Source organism: Quercus lobata, chromosome 12 (assembly GCF_001633185.2).
Source record: "Quercus lobata isolate SW786 chromosome 12, ValleyOak3.0 Primary Assembly, whole genome shotgun sequence".
NCBI classification, from domain to species: domain Eukaryota; kingdom Viridiplantae; phylum Streptophyta; class Magnoliopsida; order Fagales; family Fagaceae; genus Quercus; species Quercus lobata.
In genome coordinates, this window is record NC_044915.1 from 33,056,826 (window position 1) to 33,076,647 (window position 19,822).

At 36.0% G+C, this 19,822-nt stretch overlaps 2 protein-coding genes across 10 annotated transcripts; both read right to left on the reverse strand.

Annotated features, from left to right (window-relative positions):
- Positions 1-337: 337 nt before the first annotated feature.
- LOC115971649 (mitochondrial substrate carrier family protein X) lies at positions 338-6,655 on the reverse strand. 9 transcript variants are annotated; one of them, XM_031091647.1, is made up of 10 exons: positions 6,524-6,653; positions 5,995-6,105; positions 3,355-4,676; positions 3,088-3,206; positions 2,796-2,920; positions 2,414-2,513; positions 2,024-2,101; positions 1,776-1,859; positions 1,226-1,311; positions 338-1,018 (listed from the first exon to the last, which is right to left on the reverse strand). In XM_031091647.1, the coding sequence occupies exons 3-10, from the start codon at positions 4,607-4,609 to the stop codon at positions 784-786; spliced, it is 2,082 nt and encodes a 693-aa protein (XP_030947507.1). In that variant the 5' UTR covers positions 4,610-4,676; positions 5,995-6,105; positions 6,524-6,653; the 3' UTR covers positions 338-783. The 9 variants fall into 9 exon arrangements, 5 of the variants coding, with proteins under 5 accessions (XP_030947507.1, XP_030947511.1, XP_030947508.1 ...); XM_031091651.1 differs by having other exon boundaries at positions 3,355-4,556; positions 6,524-6,652; XM_031091648.1 differs by lacking the exon at positions 5,995-6,105.
- A 5,454-nt stretch (positions 6,656-12,109) lies between these two features.
- LOC115970553 lies at positions 12,110-16,184 on the reverse strand. The gene is made up of 4 exons (XM_031090172.1): positions 15,368-16,184; positions 14,196-15,140; positions 13,964-14,100; positions 12,110-13,576 (listed from the first exon to the last, which is right to left on the reverse strand). The coding sequence occupies exons 1-4, from the start codon at positions 16,182-16,184 to the stop codon at positions 12,110-12,112; spliced, it is 3,366 nt and encodes a 1,121-aa protein (XP_030946032.1).
- Positions 16,185-19,822: the final 3,638 nt, after the last annotated feature.

Sequence of the window (19,822 nt, forward strand, 5' to 3'; positions counted from 1 at the left end):
AGATACTATATAAATTTCAATCAAGCCATCTTGGGAATTCCACTTAGGTGAGACTTAGGCCATTCACCACCGCCATTGGTACTTTTGACAACTAGTTATGCACTTGCAGCATTCTACTTCGCTTATGCTTGGCTTGTATTGCATCATTGACTGAAAGAGAACAGATTTTGCAAAACCAGGCCTGCATTTGGAGCAACAAAAAGTGGTGCAGAAGTAGAAGATGGTCATTCCAGCAACTTTGCGACAAGATGTACAGACACTTCATTTAGGATGCCGTACTCATGTTATACCTGTGTTATAACAGTGTCCAATCTGCCGTATCATGTTATAATTTTTCAAAAATTACTCATATTGCCGTATCATACCTGTACCTGTACCTGTGTCCGTGCATCCTAGCTTTGCATTTGCACTAAAAGATTTGCTACTTTATTGTCAACGAATTTAACAATGCTCAGATGTACAGAAGTGATATCACGTCCGCTATATATATTACACTTTCAAGAATGATTCACTACCTATACTAAACGCCGATGAAAAACTCGCAGTAAAGACAAATTTTATTCAGCACTCACTACACTTCAAAAATACAATCAGATTTCTACACCCTAATTTTGTCAGTAACAATTTTGGTTACAAAACATTTCCAACTGATGGCTCTGGAGGTTCTCTCAAATACGCTGAAGACATGGCTTTCCTCAATCCTTCTATCCCCCAATAACCACAAACAAAATTTTGTTTGTCCTACCCAAAAAGAAACCCTTTCATACATGTGCTCTTAAATCATCATGAATGTAGACTCCGTAGTCTTGATGAGGAGGAGGACGCCGATGATGCAGATGATGATGGTAATAGTATTGGTAATGTTGATGATTCATCATCTTTTGTGCTTTGTTTGTACTGGATTGTCTGTGCATTATGTCGAGGCTCCTCTAAAGAAAACATTCTCTTGAAAAATTCATATGATGCAAAGAAGATTGCTCCTTGAGACATATACATGACCAATCTTGGAGTCAATCCCCTAATCAGAAAGTTAAGAATAAGAATAACCAGATCATACACTCAGATACGGAAGCATAATATGATAATGGGTATAACAAGATCAGTTTTTCAAGACTGGCAACAGAAATATATTATATTGGCTCATGGATATGTAATGACTTATTACAGTTTATAAGACAATCATCTCCCAAAAAAATAATAATGGCCACACCATGAGAAAACATACCTGTAGAGGCCTTGCAAACCTTCATTCTTGCCAATTTCGCGAAGGGCATGGAAGACACTGCCGTATTGGCTCATAGACCCTGGAATCTGAAAAACATCCAATATGTAAGAAGCAGAAACAGCCCTGTATATTGATAAACCCCAGAACATAATAAAAAATGGAAGTTATAAATAAATTGTATAGGTTCAAAGATTTTTGTAGGATCCAATTGAATTGCCACCTAAATCAGTTTGATGTCCAGGCAGGCCTTAATATTTATAACATACAATAACCAGTTAGGACATTACAGGAACACATCCAATCTGAAAAAACTCTAATAGAAATAAAAATAATTGTTATTTCCAATGATTTTGAAGCTTTCACTGTATACCCATTCTGATCTGATCAAACCAAAGAAGAAATTAATCCTACTTCATCCTTATCTCAGACAGCTATTCCAAAAAGCTAGTAGAGAAAAATGCTTTGTGCATCATTTACTGAATGGTATGCCAATTATAACAAAAAAATGCATGAAAAGGCTCTATGAATTTTCTATAAACAAATTATAGACCTGTGTCTGTAATCTCGTCTTCACCACATCAAAAGGAGTTGTGAACAAAGCAGCAGTAGATCCAGCTAGTCCTCCACATACTAACTGCAGGTATTGCAAAATTGTCTCAGCATGTAATTTATCAATTTGGATAGAATTGGAACACTCTGCTAAAAGAAAGTTGCCTGGTAGAGTAACATAAAACAGAATTATTATATCATAGTAAGATAAAATACTCAAAGAGGGGCAGGAAGGAGGGACAAACTAACTGTTTGCAATGTACTAAGTTGAGCACTAGACTGCATTGATGACAGCATCACACCCTTCAGGCTTTCATATGTGTAGAACTGCACATAATGATAAAGATAGCCTTAAAATCACAAGCAGGGATAAAAAGAAGGGTTAATGACAGTGGGATACTAAACAATCAAACTAGACAGTGGGATACTAAACAATCAAACTAGTTACAAAGGAAAGCATACCATACAATTAACATGGGAGGCTTACTGAAACATTTATATGATATAGCTTGGTCTCTCTCTAATATATTATTACATGCATATGGTAGAGCCAGCTCCGTGTGTGTGTGTCTGTGACTTCTTGCCATGACAGACCCTCTTTTTAGTGATGAACCCATCTAGCATGTAGGAAGATCTAACCTTGATAACTGAGTGAGGAACATTCCTACAGAGTACTGCTCCCCACCCAGCATATAATGAACGTAAACCACCCTTTCCAATAATTCCAACAAATGCATTCCTACAAAAACAGAACAATGAGTAACACAAAAAGCAAACTAACACAACATAAGTCTCACTTGGACAAATTATGGCAGAAACAAAGCATAATAGGTGAGACTTTGAACTTAAGATCTGGATCAACAGATAGAAACGAAAGCAAAAATGAACAATATTTTAGGAACGATTGAAACCAAATGGTTGAATGAATTCCTGTATAAAAACATCTAAATCAACTCATATTCTAAAGCAACATCAAAGTTGCAATATTACCAAAGATAAATACAGAATCTTATAGTTATACCAGCAGTTCTGATAGTGTGAGCTAACTTGCATCTGCTGCTTTATACGCTCACTAGGAGTAAAAATAAAAGAAGTAGCAACGCTTGCACAACCACCAGCCATGCAATGGGCAATGGAGTAATATTCCTGCACAAAATAAATGTGTGAGACTTAAGAGCCAATAAACATTACACTGACAATAAGAACCACAAATCCAGAGACTAAAATTTGAGGCTTTTCATCAGGCTTCTAAATTCATTCAACACAAAATGAGGGGATATGGAAACACACATATACACGAGAAATAAAGCTACCTTGGGGAAAAGAGGAAGCAAAGCTCCTTTAATTGATTCATATGTGAAAGTGTAAAGTGCAGAAATTGGAGCTGAAGATGTAATATTGGTAGCAATTCCACGATAAAGTCCAGTTAAACCTGAAATCAATCTCTATTAATTGTCAAATTGGCATTTGGGCAAGTTTACAAATCAAAACAGAAAGCCTTCTAGTTGTCATACAATAATTAGATGTTTTGTAAAATTCTAGCAAGCACAAACACCTTCAAGTCTCATAAAGAAACTTACCTCTATCAGAAACAATTGACTTTCCAATGTAACAGATAGACTTTTGCTCTGCATGGCAAGATTGAATGACTGTCTTAACCGTATCAACAGGATGCAGACAAAGGCTAACAAATATACCAGCCAATGCCCCTGCAAAGGCATGCTCTTGCTTAGCAATGACAGAACAGGGTTTTCTTGGTGCTGAGGAGTAAATCTCTGCTTTATACTCATCCTCAACAACAGACTTTTGTGGTTGTTTTCTGTTGTTCTCAGGCAGTTCATTACCATCAGTCTTGTTCTGGCATTTCTCAAATGCACTACTACATGAAGCTATAGAGTTAATATGATAGTCTGCATAGATACTCGAACTTGGGCTCCTTGAAACACCAACATCTGCCTGATTATCTTGGATATCAAGGAAATAATCTTTATACAATGAGGTCATTTCTGTTGCATTTATTGCAAAATTTACATTATTAGATGATGATGAAGCATTACATTTGATTACATCAGAATTACAACTGGCCAAGATTGCAGGGCTAGCCCTATCTCCTGAAATGAAGCTACCTGCTGAGCTAGTTATACCTCCTGAAAAGCAGCTCTCACCAGTTTTCTTGTTCTCAATTTCAGTAACTTTAACAGGATGTTTTAGTCTGGCAGGAATGATTTCACCCATCCATCCATATATATTTCCCAACTCATAAGAATTTTTAACACCTGAAAGCCCCTTTTCCTTCCACAATTCATTAGACATGTAGTTATGACCTCGCAAAAAACTCCAGAATAATGAATGAGTATAATTTTCACCATGCCTTTCAATTATTGACATCTTCTGGGTTGCTTTAGGACAATCCAAGTTAGGCAGCACCATAGGTGAAATATGGCCAGCAGTCCTTACATCAACATGAAAGCAATTACTATCAGCTGAAGTAGGTACTCTGCCATGTCCTTGCACGTCCAGATTACCCAAGATTTCCTTTTTCTCAAAGTCTTTGTCATTATAGTGAAAATTCTTCTTAGGTTGGAGAAAAGCAAGAGGACGACTTGCACAATCCCATATCTGACCAACTGCTGAGATGAGCTGAGCTGTACTCAAAATCTCTGGTGACTTGGGTACAGATGTTGTATTGCATTGCTGATCTTCATTAACAGAGAGGGTGGGAGCATATTCTTCGTGAACAAAATCAGCAAGCTCAGGGGACACCCCCTTGACTGGGATAGACCTGTATTTGATTGAAGGTTGATCACTTCTAGGCGGTTTATTACACCCAACCATTTTCTCAAATCTTATAAGAATTCCTTGAAAAAGCAGATACTACAACAATATCTTGATAGAAAAGTAACTGCAAGATGGAATTAACAAATTGCATCATTGAATGCAAACTAAGAATATACTCTTAAAAACTTTATAATCTCAATTTATTTATATAACCATGAAACCGAAATAAAGGTATTGAGACAAAAAATGATAACTAAGTGAAACAAAACCTAATTTTTTGCTTGTATTGACTACATAACAAGGAAAATGAAAAATATAGTTTCATAATAGAAAACAAAGAATAAAAACTAACAGATCCATAGATATCATATACAAAGTCAACCTATGTACCATTGCATCACATGGAAGAGTATATATGCAGAAATAGAATCTTATTTAAATAACTAGAGCTTCAAAAGAAAATGCCAACCAGAAATCAAAAGCCAAAATAAGAAGAAGAAGCAAACGTTAGAGTCTTTGGCAAACTAGACTAAAACCGTTTTCTTCTTGGGACCAGGATGGAGGTAAAAGAAGATACGATGATTATGAATAAATAATTGCTATTATGATCTTCTTCTTCTTCTTCTTTTTAACATTATTTTTAAGACTGATGCATGTGAATTTCCTTAAACAGATTACGAAGCACAAATAACTGACTGTAGAAAGTGGACATAAAAGATCTCAAAGATTCTCCAAGTATACACAATTTTCACATAAAAATAAAAGATATTTAAAAAGAAGTCAAATTATGCTCTTTTAAAAATTTGTGACATAATGGGAAAGGGTAAATGTGTATGTTGAATGATAGAATTTTCATTTTCAGTATAAAAAAAAAAAAAAAAAAAAAAATGACCTTCAGCGACTTCTTTGGACCAGTATTCACCCCCCCCCCCCCAAAAAAAAAAAAAAAAGGCAAAATCACCTTAAAGAAATTGTAAAATAAAGCATTGAACCCCATCAATCTCAAGTTCATTGTAATTGAAAAGCTCAGGAAACAAATGAGAATCAAAAGATTTTATGTCAGACTAGAATTTGCCTTTGTTGAATGTTCTAATTAATCATGGGCAACATCCAAACATTTTCTCAGGTTTCCTCAATCCTGTGCTTCCTCCTTCCATAGCTTTGATTAAAGTAACTCTCAATAACCTTCCAAATTTAGAAATGAAGCCATTTTTGAAGTTTTGTTTTCCTTTTCCTCAATCTTATGAAGAATATGCAGTATTCAAAACAACTATCCTCCTTTCTTTAAACCAAGATTGACTGCTCAACTATACGAAATCCTAAACATATCATAGGCCACATTTCACACTTTAGTACACAAACTAGACCCTCAATTTTACTGATCCAATGAGAGTGAAAACATCTTGACTAGGAACAACATTCATAATAAGTTAGTAAGTTACCAGTCAATTCGTCCCCATTGCTATTCAACATAGATTGATTCAAAATCACATATATTTAGCTTCTCCAATCCACAGCAACACAATGAACTAATTAACAACGACGACGAACCCCTGACATGAAAAGAAAATTCACAAGTTACACATTAATTTCAAACTATTCTAGACCTTCCACCAACATTTCCACACACCCAAAAAAAAAAAAAAAACAAAAAAAACAGAAACCCATTTACAATGTGATTCAATTCAACAATTATATCCAATTCAATAACAGCAATAAGCTTGCAACAAGTTAAAACTGTAACATGCAATAATAAATTTTTTTTAAAAAAAAGTCAATTTCATTAAATTGCAAAATAAGCATCCTCATGAAGATCACAAAAGAAGTAGCTAACGCTCATTTTTGGATATCCAGAAAATGAACTAGCTAGCTAATATTTCCTTTCCCTCATTTTCTCGCTAACCAAACAGAAACTTGAAATTTCAAAAACTCAACAAAAAAAAAAAGTTATGGAGTTATGAGAAGTGAAACCTGGAAAGAAGAAGGCAAGTGTTGTGAGTGGCTTTCCAGCTCATTTTCCCGAGAAAATGTGGTGGGAAAGTGTAGGGTTTAAAGGAGAAGAGATTGGGTTTGGGTTTATATAGGAATTGGAATTGTACCAACGAATAGATTCAAATTCTTTATATAGCGTGAACAGTAAACAGTAAACACCCTCTTTTTTTTTTTTTTTTTTAAAGAAATTGCGAGGAAAGTTCGGGTGTTACGGGGTACACCGTACGGGTTTGACGCTATTGGAGGAGAGTATGATCCTGTGGGTTTGGGTGCAGCGTTTCGACGGTTGTGATTGGTGGGGTTTGTGGGTTAGGATGGTCATCGAACGGTATGGGTGTGAATCAGATTGTGGTATTATTGAGGGTAAGGGAGTAAGGGTAGTAGGTGATTAGTTTTGGACTTGTTTGGTGCAGCTTCCTAAAGAAAGGACATTTTGGGAGTTAATACATTATGTGGGACACACCAATTTTTTTTGGAGGGAGTAAAATGACATGGGGTTGGCTAAGCCTAACCTTACGTGGGAGTGGGATACACTAGTTTTTATACTCAATTTCAAATTTGTTGACTTATGCTTCTACAAGTGATCGATCAAAAGAGTCGTTATTATAATTTCATATGTTATGCTGTGAAATTAAGGGTCTGTTTGGATTGAACTTGTTGTTGCTGAAATTGAAAACTGGAAACTGAAAACTGAAAATACTGTAGCAAAATTATTTTTAAATGTGTGAAAAGTACTGTGGAACCCATTTTTAATATTTTTAAATACGTGAACAATATTGCTGCAGTACGTGAACAGTGACAAAACAGTGCATGAACAGTGAAAATTGTCTCTGAACAGTAAAATCTGTCTCTCATTAAACGCGTGAAAGTGAAAAAAAAAAAAAAAAAAAAAAAAAAAAAAGAAAGAAAAGGGAAAAACGTGGTCGCAGGATTCAGCAAACGCTGAATCCAAACCCACCCTAAATATTATTAATTTTAAAAACAGACGCTATAGATTAAAAGCCTCTAAAAAAAATACTATTAAAATGGGTGTGTCCTTATAATTATTTTTATATTTTTGGAAATAGTCTTCTGTCACAAAATATTTATTAATTTCTTTCGAGACTACTGAATTAAAGTGGTTTTAATTATAGAATAATAAGACAATATTAATTATAGATCTATATGAAAAGATGTTGTTTGAATCATAATTTATCCTAACAAATTGTAAAAGAAAAAAAGTGCTTTTTTTTTTTTGTTGTTGTTATTTTTTGGGTTTGATTTGTGAGTTGATTTTTAATTTTTTTTTTTTTAATTTTTTAGGAACAAACTAACAGTTAAACACACGTACACTTTAATTACACTCTCTTACCAACCTCAAACACATTACTTAAAATTTTTTATTAAAGTATTTAAATTGGGTTTGATTTGAGAGTTTGATTAGAATATTTACATTTGTACAAATTTAAAGTTTAAAATTTAAGACTCAATTTGAAACTAACTAACAAAATTACAATATTTAATTTATTACCTTGATAAACTTTAGGTTTTAAATTAAAATTGTTGAAATTATAAGGTTAAATTTTTTAAAAGCACAACTAAAAATATAGGATTTAATATTTAATTATTATTTTTCATAAATGATTTGATCCGTGGTCCTTGTAAACTTGTAGAAAAGGACAAGTTTTGCTGAAATTTTTGGAGTGAAATATTGTTTCTTGCGAAAAGTGAAATGATGCTCAAAATCAATGCAGCTTTTGTGCAGTAACAAAACTTTCATTTCTCATCTCTCTCTTACTCCTCGTTTTTTATGATGTTTGATTCATGTTTGTTACCAGACTGAGAAAAGGTAGTGAACTTGTGAAAGAGCAAGGAAACCAGCCATGGTCCTAATGTGCTTTAATTTGTTTATTACTAATTAAGGACAAGAATGTTACACTTTAATGATAATTACATGAAAATAAAAATCAGTATTATTAGAAATACAAGAAGTTGGAATGTTATAACTATTAATTGATTACTATTCGTCTATATGGTGACAAGAACAACACAAGAATAAAAATTAACAATTTATATTCCACAGTTCAATAAAACATTATAAAATTGTTGAATAAAATTATATTTACGTCAAATTTCTTAAATACCCTAATTTATAGGATTATATTTGCACTTTTTAAGGATCTAGCCTAACGTGCTATTATGTATAAATTGAACAAATTTATAATTGAGATTATTATCCTTTATTCAAATTAATATATCCATAGATATTAAAAAGAAAAAAAAATAGTTTTTTGAATTAGTGATTTTTTTTCTTTTTTAAATCTTCATATAGTTAGATATTTTTGATCTTTCGATAAAGTGAAGCGAAATGAGCTATGATAATTCTTCTTGATCTAAAAAAATGTGACCAAACTTTATCCATTCAAAGCGAAAACATTTTAATATGAGTGTCATTGACTCGACACGACTCACAAGAGCCTTATAACTTAATTGGTTATCATTTTTTGAAGTTTCCAACAAAAATATCCGAATTTCCCCCAGCTATCGAATAATTTAAATAATAAAAATTTAAAGTGCCTTTGACTTGCCTCTGATCTAAGTCCTTTATTTTTCTTCAATTTTCAACCATATGTGAGACATTTATTTAAAAGTTAGAGAGAAGTGAATGATTTAAATATGAGATATACATTAATAACTCTATTGATTATTTTTATTTATTTAACCATATGAGCTTTATTGATTAAAAAAAAATTGAGGCCTACAAAAGAAATTCTGAAATGATACTTTCACCTATAAATTTTTCTTTGAACCCTCTACACCACTCAAATCAAGTCTCAAGAATATTTTTTACCATCACATTGTGTAAGAACTAAGAACAGTTTATCTTAAATTAGTGATAGAGCTTTGGCTTTGGTTTAGACTCTGAATTAATTATTTCAAATTAAGTTATCATTAATATAAAACAGTTACTACTGAGATGTTAATAATGGAACACCTTCGAAAGTGGAGAAACATTATATTTTGTTGTTGAATAAAATAAAGATCAAATATCACCTACAACAAAGCATGAGGTACATGGGAATGGTGCCTTAAAAGAGGGCCATCTCTTATAGTTAGCGACAGTACAGTACCATCAAATTTTTTCAGGGATGACCAAACAATACAACATTCATATGTCTTAACACACACACACAAATTTTATGTTTTGATGGATGACAAAGGTAGAATATCTTCCAAATTTTTAACCATAAAAATCACAACATTTTTTTATAACAATAAAAAATGAATATTAGAAGAAAAAAGTGTAGAGAAATTAATACTGTAAATTACTATTTGTACATTTTTATTTATTTTTAAATATAAACGATGTCATTAATACTTATGTACTTACAAAAGTTAGGTACATTACTTACTACTTAGGTGCCGTTCCTTTTTCTTTTTTTTAATAAACTTCAGTGTATTAATAAACAGGGAAAGAACACAAACGATAGTCTTCCCTACAAACAGCAGCTAACGCTGAGGGGTGATTTTCCTTATTGAAAAAACAAGACAGTCTAGAATCTAAAGCAAATCTAGCAATGACATGTGCTACAAAATTGAAATATCTCTCAATCCAAACGAAAGAACAAGAAATAAAACACTCAGCTAGGTCGAGGACATTGGAGATGGTGGTTTGGATGGCCCAGTTGGGGATTGAACTGGTGGAAGAGACTACATCGAAGCAAATCTTGGAGTCACCTTCAAACAAAACCTGATGCCATCTCTCTCTCCATATTTACCTTGATCCATCTAGGAGGAGGTGGGGACCAACGAAGGGAGACTTGAGGGGGATGGGATGGAGAGGTGGGTGAAGATACCTCAATGAAATCGTGGACATACCTCTGGATAATTTGGATGGAGTTTTTCATATTAAAAGAATAATTGGAGTGTAGCTTGGAGTTTCTTAGTCTCCATATTTCCTCTAAAGTGGAGGCCATTGTGAGGGAAACTTTCCATTGGTCCACGGCTTGACATAGAGCCATGCATAGGGGGGGGGGGGGGGGGGGTGTCCAGGACAAGCTTAACAATCCCTTAAGGGGTGGAAGCCAAAGCTTCCTCAGATTTGTAACCCCAGCAGACAGCGAACCATAAGGCTTTTGCCACTGGACAGGTGAGAAATAGATGCATCGGTGTCTCAACAGAAGTTGAATAGAAAAGGCAATTTACCTCTGGCATGTCAAGCTGCTTTGCGATGTTTTCCTTTGTTGAAAGGGCATTAACACTTAACCTCCATAAGAACATCCTAGTTCTTTCGAGAGCTTTGAGATTCCAAAGCTTTTTCCAATTTACCGCGGGGGGTGATAGAGCTTCTGTGTGAGGATTTAATACTTCACTCACTGATTTGATCGAGAATAAGCCCTTTTGAGTCCAAAACCTAAATTAATCTGTTTGGAATATGCTTGCAAGGGATAGGGATCGACAGAATAGCCTTGGCAGAAGAAGTGTCGAATAGGTGATTTACAATAGGGGCTGTTTCTTTTTTTAAGTTCCCTTCTTAAGATTCAGTCATATTGTTATAGTTAACTAAAAATACACTTCCATTTTATAAAAAAAAAGCCACATAGCTGAATTAAAAAAAAAAAAAAACAATTATTTAAGTACCTTAAATTTTGCCATTTTTAAAAAACATATGCTTTAAAAATACCCATAGTATTTATGACTTATACATGGCCAAGAGAAGACGAGACATTAATTTATACTTTAAATCGATGAGTTTCTTAAGATTCAGTCATGTTGCTATAGTTAACTAAAAATACACTTTCATTCCATAAAAAAAAAGCCACATAGCTGAATTAAAAAAAAAAAAAAACATTTATTTAAGTACCTTAAATTTTGCCATTTTTAAAAAACATATGCTTTAAAAATACCCCTAGTATTTATGACTTATACATGGCCAAGAGAAGACGAGACATTAATTTATACTTTAAATCGATGAGTTTCTCTAAACATCCCTCGCCAATGCTTGTTGTGTATGGTTCCTCATGGGTCATATGTACTCCAATATTCAATAAAAAAAATTGGAAGATTTACGTCTAATTTCTTGGTATATACTTTAAGTATCCAATAAATATCTAAGTTATCTTAATCATTATGTTGTTTTTAAGGGTTTTTTTTTTTTGTTTTGTTTTATATATACAGATTAAACGACAATATTGTGTTTGTCAAGCCAAAAAAAGACAGTTTTTTTTTTTTTTTTTTCTTTTTTGAGAATTTTTGAGCTTATTTTGAGGGGTATCATAACCATAAAATAAAAATAAATTCCCCTCCATTTCTACAAGATTTTTCTGAAATACGCAGTTAGCAAAACGCATGTAAATTAATGCACACTAATGCTGGCATCACATAAACCCTTCACCCAAAGAAACTTTATTTATTTATTTATTTATTTATTTATTTTTTTTTTATGAGAACCAACGAAGTCTAGTTGAGTTGATGCTTTGATTGATTAAAAAGTTGAGTATTAATATTTAGAGTTTGTTTGGAATTCACTTTTTTTTTTTTTTTTTTTTTTTTTTTTTTTTTGAGAATAAAACCTGAACACTTTTATTAACTATCCAGAATATCTGAAATGACAAACGGATCAATATCGGATGGAACATGCTCCATCCAAACTAATAAAGGAAATGAAACTATTGCTCTCCTAGCCAATGCATGGGCCACACAATTGCCCTGCCGCCTAGTATGAGAGAAAGAGAAAAAACTAAGTGAACCAATAATAGACATAATGTCTTTGACAATCTGACCGATGGATGAGTGGCCTAACTCTGCTGACCTCAAAGCTCTGCACACTAGCTCCAAGTCTCCCTCAAAATCCGAACCTGCAATGCCTAGTTCTACAATAAATTTCACAGCCCTTCTCGCAGCCAAGGCTTCCAGCACTTCCACCGAGCCCGGGTACAGAATCTTCTCGGCAAGAGCAGCGATTACCTCACCTTTTGCATTCCGAACCACCACCCCAATACCAGCCTCTCCCGATTCAGAGAACACAGCCCCATCATAATTAGTCTTAAACCGCTCACCCATAGGAGGACACCAACGTACATGGCCCTTAGGTGGTTTAGGGGCTGCCTTAGGAAACTTTACCTGAAACTCCGAGAGATATGCCATAGCCACTTGTAAAATTTTGTCCGAAGCTAAGCCCTTCTCATTCACAAGCAACTTGTTTCTGTGATTCCATATAAACCACGCCACAACCGCAAAAAGTTCGAGCTTGTCAATTCGTTGCCCGACCAAAGAGATAAGCTCCTGTACATCTAGAATTTGCGGATGCTCTGTTTGGACCCAGCTGAAACAGGGGAACCAAATATGTCGAAGCTTCTCGCAACCCCAGATAGCATAGAAAGCATCTTCCTCAGCCGCAAGACAAGCCTTGCATTTTGCATCTTCCATTATCTTCCTCCGCTTCAAGTTTTCCAAGGTTGGCAATGCATTTGAGCACACCCGCCAAAGGAACACTTTTATTTTATTTGGGATTTGTAACTTCCATACGCATTTCCAGAAGAGAGTTTGCTTCGAACTATCTGAGCTTGATGCAGCATCCACGGTTTCAGATTCACACAGGAGCTGATATCCTGTTTTAACTGAGTAATTACCGTCCTTGCACCTAGGCCAAATTAAGCAATCTTCTTGGTCAGTCCAGCACAGTGGGATGGCTTTGATATGGCTTACCTCGAAGCTCAAGAAATGTTGTTGTAACACATTTTGATCACAGGTCCTTGTATCAGAATTTATAAGGGCAGCAACCCATGCACCATCCAGCCCACCCGATCGTGGAGAAAGAATTTTGGCCGATCCCTTCCCAGGCAGCCAGCTGTCAGTATAAACATTTATACTTTCGCCATTCCCTATCCTCCATCGCATCCCCATCGAAATCACCCTCCTAGCTTTGAGGATGCTCTGCCAGGCATATGACCCCCCAGCAGCATGGGCTTCAAAAATTGAGCCATTTGGAAAGTACTTTGCTTTAAAAACACGAAAGAATAGGGAGTTATGATCCTTAAGCAGTCTCCACACCTGTTTTGCAAGCAAAGCATCATTAAACTTTCCCAAATCCTTGAAACCCAACCCCCCATCGACCTTTGGCTTGCAAAGAACCTCCTATTTTTTCCAATGGATTTTTCTTTGCTCGCCCTTTTGCCCCTAAAAAAAATTCCTGATTAGCGCCTCAATATCATCACAAAGGCCTCCAGGTAATTTGAAGTAGCTCATAGCGAAAGTGGGAATTGCTTGCACCACAGCTTTAAGCAAAATCTCTCTACCCGCTTGGGACAAAAGCTTTTCTTTCCACCATTGGAGTTTGCTCCAAACTCTTTCCTTTATATAATTAAGGCTTTCCTTCTTGTTTCTGCCCACCACCGCTGGTAATCCAAGGTATTTTTCATATTCTTTAACCTCGGGTACCTGTAGAAAGTTTGAGAGTTGAGTCTTTGTGTCTCCCTGAACAGCCTTGCTGAAGAAAATGGTTGTCTTCTCACGATTTAGCTTTTGGCCTGATGCTTTCTCATACAAGGATAGAATATCTTGAATAACCTGTAAATCTGCCAAAGAGGCTCTACAAAATAACAGGCTATCATCAGCAAAAAATAAATGAGATATTTAGGCCCCCTCTTGCATAAAGAGAAACCCCTAATACCATCCTCCGCTGCTGCCCTTTGAAGCATCCTATTCAAACCTTCTGAACAAAGTAAGAACAAGTAGGGGGACAAAGGGTCTCCCTGCCTTAGCCCTCTTGAAGGTCTAATATCACCCCTCGGTTCGCCATTGACCAAAATAGAGTAGGAGACAGAGCTAATACATTCATAGACAAGGGACACCCACTTATCACAAAAACCCAATTTCTCCATTATTTTTACCAGATAAACCCACCCCACCCAATCGTACGTCTTACTCATATCTAGTTTCAAAGCCATAAAACCCCCCTTCTTAGATTTTTGGTTCTTCATATGATGCAATGTCTTAAAGGCAACCAGGATATTATCAGATATTGCTTTGCTAGATTGAAAAGCACTTTGAGTATCAGAGATAAAACATGGTAAAACAGTCTTGAGTCTGTTTGCTAGAACCTTAGAAATAAGCTTATAAAGAGTATTACATAGAGCAACTGGGCGGTAGTCAGAGACTCTTACCGGACTTTTGACCTTTGGAATGAGAGTAATGAAGGTTTGGTTTATTAAGGAGGGTATAGAGCCCGAATTGAGACAAGTGAGTACGGCCTCCACCACATCATCTCCGATGGCCGGCCAAAAGTGCTGGAAAAAAAGAGGTGGCATGCCGTCCGGTCCTGTTGCTTTTAGGGGATCCATCTGCTTCAGAGCCAACTCCACTTCCCCTCTTTCAAAAGGTGCTACAAGTGTCTGATTCATCTCTTCTGATACCACCGTAGGAGTGGCTTCTAAGGCTTCCTCAATCTGGTCTGGTAAGGAAGAATCAAAGAGATTTTGGTAAGATTCTACCAAAATATTTGCAATCCCATTTTCATCCTCACATTTTTCCCCCCTATGATTTTCCAGAGCCTCAATTCTATTTCTCCTGAACCTATGGGATGCTTTACTATGGAAATAGCGAGTATTGCTATCACCTTCATGCAACCACAAGGCTCGAGATCGTTGTTTCCACATTTTTTCTTCTTTAGAAAGTAGATCATTTCTTTTTTCAACCTAAGCACCCTATTCATCGACCTCCCTGCTATAGCTGCCTCCTCGGCCCTCCTCAACAATTCTTTTTTTTCCTTTAGCAATCGTGTAATATTCCCTATAGCCACACGACTCCACCATTTTAATTTTGCTTGGCAATGGGTGATCTTGCCTTCAACCCGAGCCATAGCTTGGCTAGGAACATCACAACCCCACGCCGCCTCCACCGTATCCCTACACCCCTCCTCCTCTAACCACATGTGCTCGAACCTCCATGGTTTATTTCGAAACTTAGGCACACCATTGAGACAAATAAGAATTGGCTTATGGTCAGATGAACCATACTCCAAATGAATAACCTTCGTCGCCGGAAATTTTCCTAACCAATCCATTGTAGCAACTGCCCTATCCAATCTCTCCCATAATGTAAAGCCATCCGGATGCCCATTACACCATGTGAACTTCCCCCCAAGGTCTCGAAATCCACATTCATCTAACACCGCTCTAAAATCCTCCATTTGTCTTCCAGGTCTAATACGGCCCCCAAGTTTCTCATGACTTCTCGTAATCTCGTTAAAATCACCTGCACATAGCCAGGGAATAGCATTTCTGTTTTTTAGACGTCGCAAGCAGGACCATGACAAGTGATGATTTGCTGTTTCTGCCTCTCCGTAAAAACCCGTAAATCTCCATTCATCCTCCGTGCCTTTATTCACAATGCCATCTATATGGTTTGGGGAGAATGTATCAAGTGAAAAGTCAATCCCCTTCTTCCAAAAAATGACAATGCCCCCCCCTTTTGTTTCACGGCAAACTTCAATCATACCACCCAAGTTTAATCTAACCCTAACTTCTTCTAGCCTTGCTTTATCCAGCCATGTTTCGGCTAAGAACACGATTGAGGGATCTTGTGCCCGGATCATGTCTCCAAGCTCTTGTTCTGTTGGTTGGTTCCCAAGCCCCCGACAATTCCAACATAAGAGATTCATTGCTCCTGGCAGGGCTACTTTGCAGCCTCCACCATTGAGAAATTTTTCTTAGGAGTTTGAACATTCACCCTTCTCTTTTTTATTTTTTCAACCTCATCTACCTCCATCATATAACGTTTAGGGGAGTTAACCCCTTCTGTTGGGCAGCCATCAAGGACCCTCTGTGCCACCCTAGCTTTCCTAGTCCACGTCCTTAAAGAACTACCCACCATGCAAGCCTTGCTTTCTTTGGAGATGAGAGTATCGGGCTGGACATTCTCCAACTTTTCCAAAGGATGAGAACCTAAGTGGACCACGTGAGCTACACCTGCCTCCAAACCCAAATCAGCCTCATTCTTTCGGTTAGGAAACTTCCCATTAATAGCAGAGTCAACTCCAACATCCATTTGATTGGCTGCCGCCCCCCTTAAATTCCTCCCAGAGATATCAAAGCTATTTAATTCCTCATCTATTTCCCTAATCTGCTCCTCAAATATATCTCTTTTATTTCCATTTAGATCCTCATTAAACACAATTGGCGGTTTCACCTTTGAATTCTCGGACGCATTTAATGACTCCCCTGAATGCTCATCAATCCCATCCGTAGCTTCCTCAGTTTCCTTATTTGCATGAATAACGTTAGCCCTCACCTCCTTGGACGACGGTGTTTCTTTCATGGCCGCCTTGCTGGCCTTCCTCGAGCCACCTTTCTTCCTAGCTTCATAGAACCCAGGAACCACCACTACCGGTTTCCTTCTCACCTAGGTTAGAGAAGCTCGAATCCAAGGGCCATATTCTTTGTCATTTTTTCCTAATGAACCATCACTCTCGATCCACTTCTTGCAGTCTCTGTCAGTGTGATCCAAGCAGCCACACCAGTAACAGATGTTAGGGAGTCGTTCGTACTTAAAAGACACCTAATGTTCTTCCTCATCTTCAATTAAAAGCACCCTGCCCCTGCACAGCGGTACTGAAATATCCACTTGTACTCGGACTCGAAAGAAACTTCCTCCATCCACATCTTCAGCCCTTGACTCTTGGTTAACTATTCCAACGGCATCACACAACTCTTCAGCTATCTCCCGTTTCCAAAAGCTAACCGGGATATCATGAACTTGAACCCAAAGTGATACTGTGTTGAAAACCATTTCCTGCACTGGTGCTGCGTTGGTTACCCTTTGGAGGACAACCAAATGTCTATCAAAGCTCCACGGTTCACTAGCCAGAATTTTTTCAATCTCTTCCTCATTGTCAAACACAAAAAGCCTCGTGTGATCTCCTAATTCTCTAACTTGGAAACCATTTCTAGATCGCCACAGAGGGCTGAAAGTCCTAACAATCGCCTCCGTGTTTAGGACTTGTGGCGTTAGGAATTTTGTTGCCACGGAATACTCCTTAGTTGCTCGGTCTTTCTTAACCGTTAACTTACCTCCCTCCCTATCATTGAGAGACAGATTGCGCCATCGGTTTGTAATACTCTCCATCCCTCGTACTAGTGTTTCCCAAACCCCACAAAAAAAAAACCCCACAAGCCCTACAGAATAGCTGTGCTATCCCAGGGGACACAAAGCCTTACTAGGAAGGGACGTCACTTCTACAGTCGAAGGAAAGAGAAAACAGAGACCTCTTGCCTAAGAACAGAGAAACTTTTTTTAAAATTAAATTAATTGCTGGAATTCACTTATTTTGCTAAAACTGAAAACTTTTTTGTTGAAAGTACTATAGATAAATGTAAATATTAGTTGAAATAGTACCGTAGGACCTATGAATAGTACCAAAAAGTGCAGTAGGACCTATGAATAGTAACAAAAATAAGTTAAATGGTAAAATAAGTAGGCCAAAAATAAGTTAGCCAAACACACACTTAATTGGAAGATAATACCCCTCCTGCCCCCTGACTTTATTCCAGCTGAGTTCTAATTTAAAAGTACAAACAAAAAAAAAAAAAAAAAAAAAAAAAACCAATTGGGCCTACTTTACTAAAACCTGGATATTGGGACGATAGGGCTGGGTTAGACTAGAGTCTCTAATCTGTACTCCAGCATGGTGAATATTATGGCCCTATGCAACTTCAACACCCCAAAATTAAAGTACGTCAATGCCTCCAACCTGATTGGTCTCATATATATATATACTAGTTTGGTAAAGTACGTCAATGCCTCCAACTTGATTGGTCTCGTATGTATGTATATATATATATATATATATATATACTAGTTTGGACGGCACGTGCAAGACACGTGTTGCCTCTTGGATGAGAAAATTAAAATAAAGTTTCTATTTGAAAAAGTATAAAATCATGTATAAATAATTCATACAATACTAATCTGAGTAATATAAAAATTTTGATTATGCACAAACTTAGAGTAGCTAATTTTTTTTTTTTATATATATAAGAAAGAGAGAGTTCAACTTAGAGTAGCTATTTAACATTGAAAGCTTTCATCAATCAGCATACATGTACAACAAACACGATTTCCAGTACCAAGGAAGCACCTCAATTTCTTAATTTTACAATTGAAAGTAGCAAATTCAAAATTATTTCAATTTTACACACACACATCACCACACAAAAGAATCTATAGCCGTAATAGTTCATTTTGAAGAAACTATTCAATCTAACACATCACCAAAAAAAAGAAATAAAAACTCAACTCATCTGAAACAAATAGATATCTAATACATCCATATTAAACCAAAAAAAGAAATGGCAAATGAAAAATATTTGTACACAATACACATAAAAAATTTTGTAAGAGAGAACTTGTGGTTGTAGGGAAAGTTGGCAATAAAGGGGTGGAAAATAGAAGGAGGTGGTTGGAGGAGTGTGTATAGTTGTGCCATATGTGCAAATGCACCTAAAAAACACCATAACAAATATTCACAGCAAATGATGCGTTGACTCTATCATGACTTGCTTTAATTAAATTCTAACATTTTTATCATTTAAAATGAGAAAAATATATATTTTAAAGAGTAATTAGTCAAGCAAATGCTAAAAGCAAAATCTATAATTAATAATGTGCATTTTCAAAAGGCAGTCTGCCATTGCTTCCCTTCCTAAACAAATTGTTCAACCATTGCAATTCAAAAAAAAAAAAAAAAAAAACAATCAGTAAGAATATTCAAACTGAACAAGTAAGCAAACTAATTTGTTTGCATTGGAGAAGTATAATATGTTAAAGGAACCTAAAAATTGATAATGACAGTGTTATTTTACCTTTATCTGACAAGGGAGTCACAGAAAACCACTAAGTCATATAACAAAAATATAAAATAAACAATTGAGACAATGGGGAGTAAAAAGTATAAACAACAAGGATATACAACTCTAAACAAAGCCATAAAGATAAACCATCAAACAATGATCATATTGCTTGGCCAAAATTAAGGTAGAGGTTTCTGATCAATCAAAATAAGGGTATAAACAACAGTAATTCATCCATTGGTTGAATCAAGATGATTGTTCAATTACACAAAGTCATGCCTAGTCATATCAAATAAAATCTAAACAATTAGTTATACACAAAACAAAAATAAACTAAGCCCGTTCTTCATATATTAAAAGTTTTAAGCATTTAAACTTGAAATCAAAGCAAACATGCAAATTACAACTCAATCTTGCTTTGTTGAAGCCTAGGAATCTGGTGCAGGGAATC

What these genes read in the sequence shown, in the direction of transcription:
- LOC115970553 (XM_031090172.1), bottom strand. Translation starts at nt 16,184, where the DNA reads ATGAATCTCTTATGTTGGAATTGTCGGGGGCTTGGGAACCAACCAACA. An exon ending in AAGGGCAGCAGCGGAGGATG is followed by an intron (nt 14,101 to 14,195) that starts GTATTAGGGGTT and finishes CCTCTTTGGCAG; the next exon opens with ATTTACAGGTTATTCAAGAT. An exon ending in AACTCTCAAACTTTCTACAG is followed by an intron (nt 13,577 to 13,963) that starts GTACCCGAGGTT and finishes CTTGCAAAACAG; the next exon opens with GTGTGGAGACTGCTTAAGGA.
- LOC115971649 (XM_031091648.1), bottom strand. Translation starts at nt 4,609, where the DNA reads ATGGTTGGGTGTAATAAACCGCCTAGAAGTGATCAACCTTCAATCAAA. An exon ending in TCACACTATCAGAACTGCTG is followed by an intron (nt 2,514 to 2,795) that starts GTATAACTATAA and finishes CTGTTTTTGTAG; the next exon opens with GAATGCATTTGTTGGAATTA. An exon ending in AGACGAGATTACAGACACAG is followed by an intron (nt 1,312 to 1,775) that starts GTCTATAATTTG and finishes GATGTTTTTCAG; the next exon opens with ATTCCAGGGTCTATGAGCCA.